The sequence below is a fragment of the Rhododendron vialii genome, chromosome 8a (assembly GCF_030253575.1).
Source record: "Rhododendron vialii isolate Sample 1 chromosome 8a, ASM3025357v1".
Lineage (NCBI taxonomy): Eukaryota > Viridiplantae > Streptophyta > Magnoliopsida > Ericales > Ericaceae > Rhododendron > Rhododendron vialii.
The window spans coordinates 9,698,523-9,714,957 of record NC_080564.1 but is presented as its reverse complement, the minus strand read 5'-3'; the positions used below and the strand labels follow the sequence as shown (position 1 = coordinate 9,714,957).

The 16,435-nt window shown below is 38.4% G+C and overlaps 1 protein-coding gene across 1 annotated transcript; it reads left to right on the top strand.

Annotated features, from left to right (window-relative positions):
* Positions 1-1,227: 1,227 nt before the first annotated feature.
* On the top strand, positions 1,228-14,519 carry LOC131336252 (casein kinase II subunit alpha-like). Its single transcript, XM_058372037.1, has 10 exons — positions 1,228-1,779; positions 1,897-2,026; positions 7,896-8,090; positions 9,700-9,857; positions 12,010-12,100; positions 12,400-12,465; positions 13,485-13,567; positions 13,664-13,727; positions 13,811-13,879; positions 14,153-14,519. The coding sequence occupies exons 1-10, from the start codon at positions 1,331-1,333 to the stop codon at positions 14,207-14,209; spliced, it is 1,362 nt and encodes a 453-aa protein (XP_058228020.1). The 5' UTR covers positions 1,228-1,330; the 3' UTR covers positions 14,210-14,519.
* Positions 14,520-16,435: the final 1,916 nt, after the last annotated feature.

Sequence of the window (16,435 nt, the reverse complement as noted above, 5' to 3'; positions counted from 1 at the left end):
TGTTCAAAATATGTCGTTTAAGGTCTCTGTAAAAAATGAGCTTCGTTCGATATCGTTAGAGGCGTTAACAAAACACCCAAAATCACTTCAGAATTTAGGCCTAATTTCTGAAGTGATTTTGGGTGTTTTGTTAATACCTTTAACGATATCGAACGAAACTCATTTTTTACAGAGACCTTAAACGACATATTTTAAACAAAATGAGCGGCTCCGATCATCTTTGCGAGACCCGAGGCGGGAGAAAACAGGGTCTGTGCACAGCTGCTGTGCTCGTAGCTTTTCTGCTTAGAAAAAGCCATTATTAGCTACAGTATCTACATCATCCACCGTGGCACAATTTTCATATGCGATAAACACGACGAAAAAATAGATGAATGACACCGTTTTGGTCTGTGAGGTGGACCGTCCGTGGGGAAGAATTATTCTAAGTCGCTGGGCACTGTCCAGGCCAATTTATTATGCTACTATCACATTATGGTGGGACTCAATAAAAATGTATGAACCCCATTACAAATATAGAGGAATTTTCAAGTGAGGGATCCCTTAGGGACTCAATAAAAATGTATGAACTCCATTACAAATATAGAGTAATTTTCAAGTGAGGGATCCCTCAGGGACTCAATAAAAATGTATGAACCCTATTACAAATATAGAGGAATTTTCAAGTGAGGGATCCGGGACTTTCATTTTCCAATTAAATTTTGAAAATCCGAACCGTTCAATGTGTGCAGAACGTAATTTTAAGGATCCTTGTGAGAAATCAGCAAAAAAAATGACCGGAAAGGGCATCATCCGAGCAGTTTTTTTTGAACCATTCAATGAAAACTGCTCGGATGAAGCCCTTCCCGGTCATTTTTTTTGCTGATTTCTCACAAGGACCCTTAAAATCACGTTCTGATAACTTTGAGCGGCTCGGATCATCGAAATTCAATTGGGAAGGAGAGTCCCGCATTTTAATAAAATGAGAGATTCCTCACCGGAACTTAACTCTACAAATATATGTAGAGACTAGAGAATAGCTTGGATAAGGGTACTGAATAAAGCTCCGTTCTGTTAAAGGTTTTATTTTTTAAATATTTATTTTTTATTTTACGATACATATTATTATTTTTATAATATATTATTAAATACTTATTTTTAAAAATAAAAAATGAAAACAAAGGAATAAAGCCGAAAAAGGAAAGAGAGATGGTAAATGTTATTAAAGAAATTAAAAATACTTAAAAATAAAGAAAAAAGAAAAAGCAAAAGGAGGGGGGATATGGGAAAGAGGAATGGTTGATGAGTCTCTCTGGATTCTCCTTTTTTTCTCTCTCTATAAACCCGTTTGATGGCCGTAAGGCCTCTCCTGCAATTCATCGTCTCCACTTCCTTCTCCCACAGGCTCTCTCTCTCCTCCCTCCTCACCGCCTCCCCTTCTCTCTCCTCCTCTATTCTCTCTCATCATCCCTCCCCCGCCCCGCCCCTACCGATTTTCCTCCGTCGCCTCGCCTCGAGGGCCCCACTCTCCCTTCCCCAACAACAACCGCATCAACAAAAACACAAAAACAAACAAAAACAGAAACAAAGATACACGCCGCCGCCGCTGCTACCGCAATCTCCACAGCAACCGTCGCCCAGCCTCCGGCCGCTGCCGTCGCTATCCGAAACCCTGGCGCAGAAGATCGGGAAATCCGTCCGCCGCTCCGGCGCCCCTTCCAAGGCTAGGGTTTACGCCGACGTCAATGTGATCCGCCCAAAGGAGTACTGGGATTACGAGTCCCTCACCGTCCAATGGGGGTAAATATATGTAGCCTATGCATACAGACATATGGATGTGTGAATTTGGTTCTGGTTTTGCCCCTTTTTTTTGTTATTAATGATGAGAGTATGTTTGTGTTTGGATTGGCAATGTAGGGAGCAGGATGACTATGAGGTAGTGAGGAAGGTTGGGAGAGGGAAATACAGTGAGGTGTTTGAGGGGGTTCACTGCACCAACAACGAGAAATGTGTTATCAAGATCCTTAAACCCGTGAAGAAGAAGAAGGCAAGTCGAATTCTATTCGTCTTTAGGATTTGATTTATTGCTGTAATTCAAGAATTTACAGTTTATGCAAGGAGTATAAAGTATCAAATGTCGTGTTAGGTTTCTTGTTTTTTCTTTTTGGGTATTTTCTGCTTGTAATAAGGGATGGGGTTGATTGATGCTAAGCTAGTTCACTCTCTGTTGGTTCAATTATGGTTGATTCCCAACTTTTGCAGTGGGGTAACTTATGGCTTGTTTTCAGGGTAACAATTAGGTTCTTAGGAACTAGGGCTCGGGAAATGGCACTAGTGTGAGTACATCTTTAAGGGAGTTGGGGGAGCTCATGGTGTTGCAAGTTATGCAGCTTGGTGACTATTCCATTGGATGTCTAATTTAAGTTTTTTTTCTTTCTTTCTTTTGGATAAGTATGATTCTTTTATAAAAGCTGAAACCAAAGAAACAATGGTCAGGATACAACCAAGAACTACACCCCAAGCTTAGCACAAAACCAAGCTAAACACCCAACTGGGCAAACAAAACTACACAGAAACAAAGAACAATACCAGAGTAACAACAAAAGGGAATAGAACCCCAAAATACAACAAACACCAAAACAAAACAACACTAACTAGGCCTCGCAGCACCAGGTAAGTCCCACACATCACATAGATCTTTATTCTTTTGAGAGTTTTTCACCAATCTGAAGGAGGATAGGAATTCCGTAACATTTGGGAGAACCACGGTTGTTAACTGCTCCACACACACAGCTTTTTGTTGAAAAACACTTTGGTTTCTCTCCAACCAGATATGATATACTGCAACGGCCAATGAACACCTGCATATAATACTTCTGAAGCCTATCCCATTCAAATAGAATCCTCCATGCTTTGGCAGGCCTTTGAGTTTCAGCTCAGTATTATAGTCTCCTATGGGTCTGATGAACCTGTAATTTGTTCAATGGAGGCTTGTGGCTGCACTGTGATCAATGTAATATTGCTTGAAGAATACTGGTGAATAACTCATCTCTAAGACAGTAAGACTCTAACCGCTTGACAGGTGAGCAAAGGTGACTAGAACCCTTGGTTTATAGGAGTCAAGTCCATTGGTAGGAATGAGCAAAATGGATTAGGGTTGCTGGCTAGGAAAGGATACGCTACTTGGGGCTCTTGTTAGATGCAAACGTCATACGCTACTTGTAAACTCGTGCCATCCGTGTCAAGTGTGGATGCAACTTGGGTGACTATTTTCTATGGCGCTCTCACGTCGGAGTCTGATCCATTGGAAGGGATCGGATGAATCTCAAATGCATGTTTAGGTTGTGAAAAATGGTGACAGGGTAAGTTTTTTTGTGGACCGCATTCTCTTCTTGATTTAGATTTGGATACACCAAATTGGTATTTTGGGTGAAGTTTCAACACCTGTCTCTACATGGTTGGGATTTGGGAGATAGACGCGTATCAGGTGATATTGGACTGCTTGGTGCTTCGTGGGCATTTCCTAGGTCCAGTTCACCATTATGAAGGGTGTAGAGGACGAAGAGGAGAAAGGCATTGTAGTGGGGTATACTCATGCTTGATGTTGTGGTGTTAGGGGAATTAAAAAGTGCTATTTGCTAGGTTTTGAGCTTTTGATTCACCAACTGAAAAGGACGTACGAAATACTGCAAAAATCTCCTTGGCAATTATAACACTCTAATTTCATAATAGAACCATCATCCTCTACGAGAGAGAGATTTCAACAATTGTAGCACCTAAAGACTTTGGAGTAAAAAGAAAAGGATCCCGTCTCCCTGTTATCTTTAAACGTGAATAAGGGATTCATTGCTGCAAGTTTAACCACATCATTGCTCTTGATACACTTTGTAAGGATCGTCAATTCATTCTTAGTGCTACTCATTTGATGGTCTCCCTTCAAATGTATCTCTTTTTCCCTTATACGTAATATGTGAGTAGAACATTTATACAAGGATTCTTGAGGAGACTAACCTTTTTTTTCCCCAGAAAATTTGCATAAACCAAAGTTCACTACTGTCTGGTTGCAAAATAAACTAAGAACTGGACATTCCCCACCCCTACTGTTTTGGAACATTGGATTCCTTGAGACTTAAGTTCAGATTGTAAAGCATTTGGAAGACTATATGTCACTTTCCAATTTTGGGTTCCTTGAAAACTTGAGTAGAGATGATAGTAGTTTGATGGACTTTTATCTTTAGTTTGGGTGGGGAGGCGCTGGTTGCAGACTTGCAGTAGTTGCAATCCAAACAAGTGTTCATGCTGAAATTGCAATTGACACTTTATGAGTAAGAAGTTGAGTATTCCTTATGGGATCTCCTGTGTAAAAGATTAGGTATGAGAAAAGAGAAATGCACTCCTACATTTGGCTGTGCTATGTTATCACTTACCGAATCTGTTTTGGTATGCCCTCCTCCATTGGATGCTCTTTTGGGTTGTTGGCTAAGGTCATGGAACTGGGAGTTTACTTATTTGGAAGGTTTCTATTTACTGCACAATTGGTAACAGGAAATTTTTTGTATCTTAGTTTGTGAACCTAACTCTCCTTGTGGAGGCTTAGAGTTTTATCTTTCACACAACTGGTTCTAAGCCCGGAGAAAGGAGGAGGGATATTCGTTTGGTAGTGTGACAGGTAATGCGTGAAAGTATGCCAGGTTGTTTCTTTTATCGATTGTGGTGCTTGCTTGTGTGTCGAATAGGCTACACCGCTACGGTCCCCATGTTTATCTGGACAAGCGCGGGCAAAGAAGTTCGTCCGGGATTATATGTTTAGATTTGTGACATAGAATATATTACCACTTTACGGGTGAAACAATGAAATTATTGGACAATAGACACAGACTAAATAGGAATGGCATGTTTACAAGAAAAAAAAAGATTGGGTAGTAGAGAATGAAAAAGCAAGGGCAATAAAATATAAGATCTATTAGCTTAAAAATGGTGAGAAAGAGCAAGGAAGTTGCTACTACGGGATATTATAAGCTCAACACCTTTAGGACAATGTAAGTTTCTGTTTTGAAGAATGTAGAAAGAATAGTTTTCAGGACACTTGTGATTGGAGTAATATACTTATTGATTAAGTGCAATTTTGAGATCAAATGGACAAAAAATGGAGCAGATATACCCATACAAGTGAGGATAGCAATGAGGTGGAAAAGGGCATTCTATATAATATATAATGCTGTTGCTTTTTATCTTACAGTACTCAATAATATCTTTAGATTCACTTAGTTGCACGAAGCGGGGGTATGTAGAAGATCTTATTAAGTTGGGACTTGGGACTTGGGACTGCCGAAAGGAGCGTGTATAAATAATTAGTATATACAAACATGAGAGAGAAGAGACTGCCAAATCAAGTTTTTATATCTAATTTATCAACTGAACTTGTAGATATATCAATAGGAGATGAGAGTCCTAAATCTCTCCTCTTTTTCTTCTTCCTTGCATGTGTTTGCAAAGAAAAGTCCTAATTTCTTCCTTGAGATTAGTGTGGAAGCTCCCATTCTATTTAGGAGAGCACTCCTGTCTCGGGAGCGCACCCACTTTGGAAGCTCCTTGCAACTAGAGAGGATCATTTAATAAAAGTCAAATTGGATTAGGTTCTTGTTAAAATCGTAAAATATCTAAGTTTATCCCTAGAAAGAAGTTAACATTACGACACACTCATGGTACTAGAGATTTGCATTAAGGGGCAACATCAAATTAGAAAGGATATTTAACATCCACATGGTAGATGGTGAAATCTTAATGGTGAGAAATTAGAAAAGTTTAAGAATGAATTGTTTGAGAAAACAATGTGGAATTGGGAGGACAGTAGTAATAGATGTAGGTTCGTAGAATACAAGGGCTGATTATGGGAAAAGAATATTGAAAGAGGTGCTTGGAGAGGCAAAGTGAAACCTAGACTGAGGAGGTCCAAGCCATTGTACGAAAAAGGAAAGAACTGAAGAAATTTTGTTAAGTTGTTAACTGTTTACAAATGGGTTTAGAGATGCTAAGTCAAAAGCTTATGGCAATGTTGTGGTAGCTAAATTAGGGTGGAGAAAAGATTAGTTATGAACTTTCTGTGTTAAGAGACAGGAAAAAAGTGATCTTATTGAAGGTAAGTGTAGAAAATGTGAGTATCGAAGGTGTTGGTGACGCAGGAGGATTTAAGGAGAGGTAGAAATCTTACTTTGGGAAATTGTTACATGAAAAGAATTAGTACTTTAATAAACGAGGAACATGGTAAGTTTTGATGAAATTAGAGAATAGAAGTTCAATCGTAGAAGAAGTAAGTTTCAGGTGGAAGGTGAACGAAGCATGTGAAATTGGGTATGAAATTAGATTAGATTAAGGTATGGAAATGCTTAGGTGAGGTTGGAGTATCTTGATTACTAAATTTGTTGATATGATCACAATGATTAATGACTAGGAAAATGCTTGAAGAGTGGATGCAAAAATTGTTGTACGTATGTATAGAAATAAAGGAGATATAAAAAAATGCAACAACTGTTGGGAACTGAGTTAATGAGTCATACAGTGACATTAAGGGCGAGAGTAATTGAGCATAGTCTAAAAGTGGAAACAAGTAACAACCGTGTCACTGCATCAGTTGGGGTGTATAAATGCGTATGAAGTATGGATTCAATGCACTTACTAAAATACTAATTGGAAAGCACAAAGCGAAGAAGGGATCTCCATATAATTTTGTTGAATTAGACAAGGTTTATGATAGGTGCCCAAAGATACAATATGGTGGTTATTGGAGAGGAGTAACAATGAATTTCCCATAACTAAGGTCCAAGGGTCACAGATTTGGGACTTTTTTTTTTTCATCAATTTTTTTTTGGCTTTAGTTATGGATGAATTGACAAGAAATATCCTGGATGAGGCTCCATGATATATGTTGTTCACCGATATAGTGTGGTGTTGATAAATTAAAAGTAGGTTGGCTCAATTGGAGGGTTGCTTTATTGCGTTTCATGGGATCGACTGGTACCTGCGCAGTTGAAAGGATAATGATAGCGAACAGCAATATGTCTAGCATTGCCACATAGAAGCAGGCCAATGTTGGGCATTTAATACATAACACATAAATGTATAAAATGAAAAAAAGACGGCAGTGGAGATGAGGATGTAAAGTAGGTGGGGTAAGACTAGGAAAGATAAGGAGTGGAATACTCATGAATTAGCATGTGTAACAACGATTATGGGTAAGTTGAGCGAAAATAGAATCTAAGTAGTTTTTGGTCCATGGAATGAAGAGGACGATTATATAGTAAAAAGGGGCGATAAACTGTTAATGAAAATGCTAGGGGTCGGGGAATGCCTAAGCTGACATGGATGCTACGGTAAAAAAACATTACGACTGTGTTCGCTTTGGGTTTCTAGAACCAACCCCTCTCTATGTGCATGATCCCCATTAAGTTTTCTCTTCAATTATTACTCTCATTTCTGTATCTCTCTTCACTCATTACTCCAAAAACCTCCTTCAAAACCCAAACCAAACAAAGTCTACAAAACTTTTGGTTATATGGCCCTTGACGGTGCAGAATGTCAAAAAAAGATTCATTGTAACTGTCCCCACTTTTTTCTTGTACAACACTTAATTTGGTTTGGTTATTTTTTTATTATATAAATTAGAGCTCTCTTTTTGCATTTTTTTTCCGGGACATGGAAGGAGGCCTATTACTCGTTGGCAAAAAATTAAAAAGAATCTTTTTTCTGCAGCAATTGCCATTGCAAATAAACTCCATGCTCATTTTTCTTTTCTTTGTTGTTGATATTGAATTAGTGTTTTCCATTCATTGGTCTTGTTATTCTCTTGAAGTTTTTCTGTCAATTTTACTCTCTTGAGTTATGCATAGACTTACATTCAGCTTTGCTATCAAATGCAGATCAAGAGGGAAATTAAAATTCTGCAGAACCTTTGTGGCGGGCCGAACATTATAAAATTGCTTGATATTGTCAGAGATCAGCAATCAAAGACCCCAAGTCTGATATTTGAATATGTGAATAATACAGATTTTAAGATGCTATATCCCACACTTTCCGACTTTGACATACGATATTACATCTATGAACTCCTTAAGGTAAGCTTCACGTGTATTTTTGTTTCTTCTGGTGATGAGTTATATTATGGATCTATGATTGTTATGCAACTGCACCATCTAGTCACAAGTTCTTGATTCACCTATTGATTTTATGTTGTGATTCAAGTGTTGCAAGTCCTTAGTTATATGTTATCTTAATCTTATAGTTATAGATCAACGATTCAACATGTTTAGAAGACTCCCTTGATCTTTGATGTTGCCCAAAAATAAAAAAAGGCAGTCCTCTCTCTTTATTTCCCCTCCCAAAGCAGGCCTCTCTCTATTTTATTTCGTTTGGTTCCTTCTCTCTTTTTTCTTTTTGGATGAAGAAGTGGGGTTTTTTGGATTGATATATACACGTGTTTCAGAAATGACCTAAATTCTTCCTTTTCTGCATTAGCTAGAATGGTAAGGGTAACAATATCTTAGCTATTTATTGTGCATCTATCCATGGGTCATATAGATACGTGATAAATCAAAGCTTGGCAGTTGTTTGGATTGTGTGTATAAGTCGAATGGATGTCATTGACTATTATGAGGGAAAAATTACTAGTGAACTTCATCTCCATTCTGAACTCCCTGTAAAGTTTGGTCATGAAATAGAATACATACAAACAACTTCATTTGGTTACTGCCGGCGAAGGGTAAACTTATAAGGTCATTTGGTTTAATGGTGTCTGGTTATTTATTCCAAAGGAGGTCTACACTTTAATGTTTTGGCTTTTTGGCATGAGAAATACATCTCTGAGTGGCGATTGGTTGCATGAATTTCGCAGAATACGTACAATCACCACTCTTATGAGCTCCATTTCTGATCTGGTTACCTATTTAGTTATTTGGTTTTCTCAGCTTGATGTTTTACTTTTTATATGTTTCTGAAGCACGGTATCTGTAAAGGTATCCTACTTGGATGTTGTGATTCCGTTCTTTCTGATTTGGCCCCTCTTTGATTCTAATCACGATGGTAGATCTGATGTTTTGAGGATTCCTTGTTATCTACGTGAATTGGAAGAGAATTCACAATTAGCGATCTTGGGTTGTTCATGGTATTAGTAATTACATAGGTTTCATTTTAAAAACATGAAAGCCACGTCTTTGCTTCAAAGCCTTGTTAATGGTGTGTGGTTGAAATATTAAAGTATTCTGGCCTATTTTCCTTCTTTTTATGCTATTGGATCTTCAATCCTCTTTTCTTCTTGTTCACTTCTTCTGCACCAACTATGGAAGTACTCTCTCTCTGTCTCTCTCTCTCTCTCTCACACACACACACACACACACAAGTGAAGGAACCCCCCCAGTCACTTGTATTTGGAGTTTGTAGGCAAGTGCACACCTATCAAACAACATGGCATTAAGTATAACATCAGAATGCTACTAAAGATTGGAATCCTTCATTTTTACTGTAAACTGTTTAGTATTAACATGTATGCATGCAATTTGTTGTTCAGAAATTAGAATTTCTTTTTGCAATTCGGATATATAGTTAACACGATCTCACACTATATTGCTGCACCTGCCTTAGATTTTATCTGTGAATATACATTGCTCAAGCATTGGTGTTATATTGTCAACTGAGAGATGGCTTCAAGTTTACCCTAATTATTTGTAGGCACTAGACTATTGCCACTCCCAAGGTATTATGCATCGAGATGTGAAGCCTCATAATGTCATGATTGATCACGAGCAGCGTAAGCTTCGTCTTATAGATTGGGGCCTTGCAGAGTTCTATCATCCTGGGCAAGAATACAATGTTCGTGTTGCTTCAAGGTTTATTTCTGTCTCTCTTATTGGAAGCATGTGATGAGGCAGTTCACATGTTATGTTTTAACCTTTCTGTATTTACGTAATTGCTACATGTGATTCCTTCACGGTTGTAGTGGTTGTCGGTTAAATATTTGGGCATTCGAGGTTCACCCGATTCAGGATTGTAGATTCTAGACATTTATGTTACATAAACTGGGGTAGAATACCTGGTACGGGGTTGTGTCTAGGTGGTAGATTCTTCGTTGAGGACATCGGCACACTCAAAATAGTAGCATATTTCTTTTTTTCTTTTTCTTTTTTTTGTAGGTAATTTATGTTTGCAGTATGCCATAGATCATTTCATGCATACTCCAAGAATTTTATATGAAGTCATGCTGTAATTTGGATGCTTAATATATAATATGCTGTTTAGGTGCATGTCCAACTAAAATGTCGGGCACATATGCTACACCCTTGTCCGAGTGTCTGCTATTCGACATGGGTGTTTCTCACATTTAGAGGAGTTCATGTAATATAGCTAGACATTGGACTTTTCTAACTTGGAGGGTGAAGTAAACATTCCAAATGCCTTTACCCATAGTGCATCGTGTATTCATGTGCTAGGCAGCTTCCTTTGAATCTCACAGTTTTCCTGATCGTACATGAATACTGAACAATCCATTCACCTGGATTTAGGAGTGAGTTATGTGATAGGTAATTCTTATGTTGATTTGGAATGTTTGAAGCATGCTACATTTGTTACACCCACTTTGTTGCACAGATTGGGAAACTTGAGGAGCCGTTCATTGGGTTATCCTATAGAGATCAATTTAGCTGATACTATTGCTCCTTTTTGCCAGTGAGTTGACCACAAACTCCCTTAATAAGTTGGGGAAGACTGAAGACCCAATTAGTGATTCGACAATGGATAAAATGGTGAATTACCACAAGACAAATTTTTTTTTATACGTAAATAATTATATTAAAGAAGGCATTAAGGGAATGCCACCAAGACGAAAAGGCCCTATACACAACTGAGTGAAAAGAACAACTCAAACCACCCTAGAAAATGGTTAAGGGAGGGATTACAATCTTCCTTGTCCCAACTATACAAACTACTAACCACAAAACTTTTAATTTTAAACAACGGCTTTTCGACCCCTTTGAAACATCTCGAATTCCTCTCACGCTAAATAGTCCACATCAAACAAAGAGGAATCATAGCCCAAACGCGCTTTCTCTTCTTGCCCGCTCTAGCACCCCGCCAAGCGATTAAAAGCTCCATAACATTTCTTGACATAAAAGTTCCCATGCCACTGAATAATGGATGAGGAGGTGATTCACCGATTCGGTATCCCTTTTACACATGCAACACCATTTAACAATTATCCTTCGTCCACGAATCAGATTATCGATAGTAAGAATTTTGCCTTGAGTCGCGCACCAAACAACAAAGGCCACTTTCAACGGCGCTTTTGTTTTCCAAATCATTTGCCACCCACTCCCCCGTAACGCTTGTTAATAAGATTTGACTTGAAAAAGACTTGATTTGGTAAGTTTCCAACTCATCTCATCCTCTCCTCCTATTCCTTGCAAACCATACACTCTAGAAAATAAAGCCATCAAAGCTTCCTCCCCCCCTTCTCTAACATGTCTATGCAAACGAATATCCCAAACTGTAGCCCCATCATAGAGAAGAAGATAATTCAAGACTTTTGCATCCCTTTCGCAAGCCAAGCAATAAATACTTGGGAAGGCCACCCGCAAGCTCACGTCCCCACACCACACATGGTCCTAAAACTTCACCCTATTTCCTTTGCCAACTGCCAAATGAGTATAATTTACTAAGGCTTCCCAACCTTTCGTGATACCCCTCCACAACCCCACCCCATAAGGCATGTTCACATAACGGGAAGACCATCCTCCCCACTCACATCCATACTTTGCAACCGCCACTTTCCTCCACCATCTCTCTTTCACATGCAAACCTCCAAAGCCATTTTTCCAACAAAGCTTCATTGAACAATTTTAACCTTCTCACTCCCAATCCTCCTTCAATAATAACTGGCGTACCACTTGTTGTGCATGCTTCATAGTGCTATCTCCACTTCTCCGCATGCACTGATCCACCCCTATCTCTTTAGATGATAAATTTTCTCTCTTGTTCTTTTTGCAGATACTTCAAAGGCCCTGAGCTTTTAGTTGATTTGCAGGATTATGATTATTCTTTAGACTTATGGAGCCTTGGTTGTATGTTTGCTGGAATGGTGAGCATCTCCCACTCTGCCATCTACCATGGTTGGTAGGTAGCATCTTTGTTAGTTCAGATGTGTTTATCGCTGTTTGTGTTTGTTCAAATGGCCCGGGCATATCATTTGATGGGCCTCCTCCTTGTCAGTCCACCAATAATACTCCGATCGAACGTTCACCAGCAATTGGATAAGGGAACTGTTTTGTATTAATGATTTATTTGTTGCAGACATTATTTATGTTAAATGTTTAGTATCTTGGACCTTTTTGGTGGGGTCTTTTTGGTGATGCTTATTATAATTTATGTGGTGTACAGATATTCCGCAAGGAACCCTTTTTCTATGGTCACGATAATCATGATCAACTGGTCAAAATTGCCAAGGTAAGTGGAATGGTTTCAATACAGACTTCCGTATGGATTTCTTTAAGAAAGTTTATTAATACGATCTATGCATTATCCTTCAGTATTGTTACATGTCTGTGGACTGTCCTCTGCCCTCTTTTGTGAAGTGAGAGATGCTAAGGTGCCAGATTCATGTGTTAATGATCTCACACAGCTGATTTGAAATTTAGGCTGTTTGTTTGGACTGAAAACAATTTTCTGTAAATATTTTCCCAATTTCTTGTGTTTGGTTGCTCATTATATGGGTAAAAGGTGTTCTGTGTAAGATTTTTGTTTCCAACAAAACGGAAAATACAGGTCTAATTCAGGTAGTCATTTTGAAATCTCCGATCAGGATCTTTCTCCTACACCTTCACCTGCCGGAAGCATGTGCTTTGCTTTCCTCACTTGACACATTGTGCTATGTTGGTACATCTACTGTCGGTTTCATTTTTTTGAACGGCATCTACTGTAGGTTTCATGCTCTCTCTAGTAACCTATTGAACCCATAACCCAACCATCTCGCTCTCTGTCTCACTAACACAAATATAAATATCCCTGTTTCTCTTTCAAGGTAGATTGTAGGATAGATAAAGAGAGGACAATGGCTCTGCAAGCCATTCTGATATGTCTTCCATTATGTTCCTCTTGCAGCCTGCAGACCCTTTAACATTCTTCCCAGAGTAGAATGTGATAATTCTCATCACAACTTCAAAATTTTTTAGTTTTTTAGTTTGTAAGACCAATCCATACACCAAAAAACAGAGGTAAAGTAGCTCTTTGAATGTAATGGTGATTTTTATGACATTCTTTGAGTGTAAAATGTTTTATATCGTAACAACACACAGCCTTATTAATTTGGCTTATTCCCTATGCCAGCCGTAGGGTGTACTTGTTTCTCTGTTTTAAGTCTTTGTGCGTGCGACATGCAGGTAGTTAATCGCCTTTTCATTAGTCCTCCGAGAATTTGAATGAGGTAGTGGATATATAACTTGACCCTATTCATATTTTGCATTCAGGTACTTGGGACGGATGAGTTAAATGCTTATCTCAACAAGTATAGGTTAGAGTTAGACCCACATCTAGCTGCCCTTGTCGGGAGGTTAGTGTTGCAATCTCATACACAGTGGTTATATAGTCTTTTGTTATAAGAAACTAGGTTTCAACTTAAATGATTTCATTTCATGCGTGGGTATAGACACAGCAGGAAACCTTTGACAAAATTCATCAATGCTGATAATCACCATTTGGCTGTTCCAGAGGTGAGTTTTCTTGCATTTTAAAGCAAAATCCAAGTTCTATTGGCTGTTCATTTGTTACGATACATGCTGATGCTCTTTTGTAGGCAATTGACTTCCTTGACAAGTTGCTGCGATATGATCATCAAGAAAGGCCAACTGCAAAAGAAGCAATGGTAAGAAACCGTTGTTATGCCCAGACATTAAAATGTATGAAGCTGTTTGAAATTTTTTTGTATGGTTCTTGGTCTAAACCGGTGTGAAGGAGTTGTAACAGTAGAGATACAATGCCCTTTGTGAAGACTTAAGATCAAATTTATTCATTTGCTGTACTAAAGACCGTGTTTGGATTGAAAAATAGCTTGCTATTTTTATTTTTATTTTTTGAACAGTTATGGGATAGCATTTATAAGGATAACTGATAATGTTGTCATTTTTGATACATGCAGGCTCATCCCTACTTTTACCCAGTAAGAAATGCTGAAAGCAGCAGAACTCGTTCCTAGTGGATTGAGCCTACCAAAATATGGCGCCCTATTGTCTTGGTGATGTCGTTATTGGACTTCACTAAGCTAGTCAAGCTTCAATTTGCTTAGAATGCGTTTACGCACTTTTGTTAAGTACGTAGTGAAGTACGCAACAAGCTAGTCAAAGCTTCTTGTGTATTCTGATCAAATTTCTTGTGGGCTTGTATTCTTGGCAACTATTTTGACTGCATTTTGTGTGCTCTGAAAGAGTTGAGATTTGAATTATTTTGTTTGAGGATTGACATTGTATTCTCTTTTATTTATTTTTCATCACCCGTGCATTCGAGTGGAGGATTTCTACCTGTCACATTCTTTTATTACATTGTTTCGACATGGGTTTTCCCAGAAAACAGAATGAATAAAAGGATTGTACTGACAGTTGTTCTGAAGGTGAGATTTTTATCAGGTGGCCCGGTCCTGAAGTTTGTGAAAATACAACGAAGTTTCAACCTAGCGAGCAGACTCTATTGAAATCTATAACACAATTCAAGACGGTGTGAGTCCCAGTCTCCCGGAAAAGAAACTCTCTCGGAGTGACTTGAGGTTGTTTGATTTAACGCTTGCATTGGTAGAATCTTTAGGGCACGGATTTTAGGTCGTTTTGGGTACAACTAAGAACCGCCAAGATACCCAGGTATTGGCTCTTAGAATTTAAATACCTGGTAAACTATTCCTTGAAATAAAGTCATCCCAATGTCAAGAATTCGAAAGTGTCTCATCATAACGTTACAAGTTTGTAGAAAGTTATTGGAGTTGATATTTTTTTAATTACCATGGATAGAAAATCCTCATGAGAGCTTGATTTGGAGTCTAATATGTCATTCGAAATCACATTCATAGCTCAGGCCATTTCAAAACATAGGAATTGGAATTTTCTACTACACAAACCGAACTAGGATTGATGTTCAAATCACTAAACGGGCCAATGCTCTCACCTTTTGGCAGAAACTGCAAACGAAGGGAAGCGAAACGGAGCGGATATGGTGGAGTGGGAGGTTTTGGCCCCTAGCTATATGCAACACCCACCTCCAGAAAACCTTGGCAGTATCATGTGACTTGTGGTTTTCTTAGAATTTTGGTACATCGCTTGTTAACAAAATTGCTCACGTTGTACCAAAACCATCTTCACGTTAGTCGTGAACTCAATGTCTGGTTTCGCAACTTCTTTTTTGTGTTTATGCGTGTTGTTCGCATTCCATTAAATATTCCTTCCGTCAGTGTTCATTTTTTCGGGTCATGATTGCTTACGCATTCTTTTTTCCTTTTTTTCCATTGTTCGATCAGTTCGAACTCAAGGCCTAAAACAACGAAGTGCCGCTACGTGACCGCTAGACTAACTGTCCTACTCGGTACGTGTAAATGTTCGAGAGAGAAACATCTTGGTTCACTACGCCAAATTTTACCTTTAGCGGCATTAGAAAACTGCCGAAAATAGTCTCAAAACCTCCTGTAATAGTCTAAAAACGGCCGTTCAAGTAACTGTTGGGCAAACAAAAAACGGTGGTAAAAAACCGCCAGCAGTAAAATCGATGGTTTTTTTTTTTTGCTTTCCCTTGACTCAAACCCGGGATTTCTGGATCTTTGGCATAGTGGTTTCACCCTTCATGGAAAACGGAAGCTAAACTACCCGTGCAATAGCCATTAATGTAACAACGAATTACGAATTATAACGCGGGATAATAAACTCACAGTACTCTCAAATCATTAAAAAAATTATTCAATACACTATACTTGGTATTATTATTATTTTTTCAATCGATAAAAGAGATCATTGTCAAAATATGATGATAATCTTTTTTTAATAACCGGTTATTCGGGCCAGCTTACGCACACCTAAAATAATTCTGGGGCCCTGAAGGTAACGACTGGGCATAACTCCCAGTGGCCCCTAAGTTTGGAATATTTGACCTCCGTGGGAATGGAGCCTGTAATCTCATGAAGAAGCACTTATTATTTTCTCACAATCACTTGACCAAACTCCTAAGGGTTAATAATCTGAGGGTAATTTTGACAAAATTCTATTCATCCAACAGTCAAATTCGCTGCCTAGTTACGGGAAAGTCATTCTTATATGATAATTCTTTGCAAATTAATCAATTCCCAAATTGAACCACCCCGAAAGTTGATTAGAATACAAGGTCAAATTCCATTTATTTTTAGTTTTTTGAACCAACACCACTAATTTGCTCGACATATTCTGTGAAA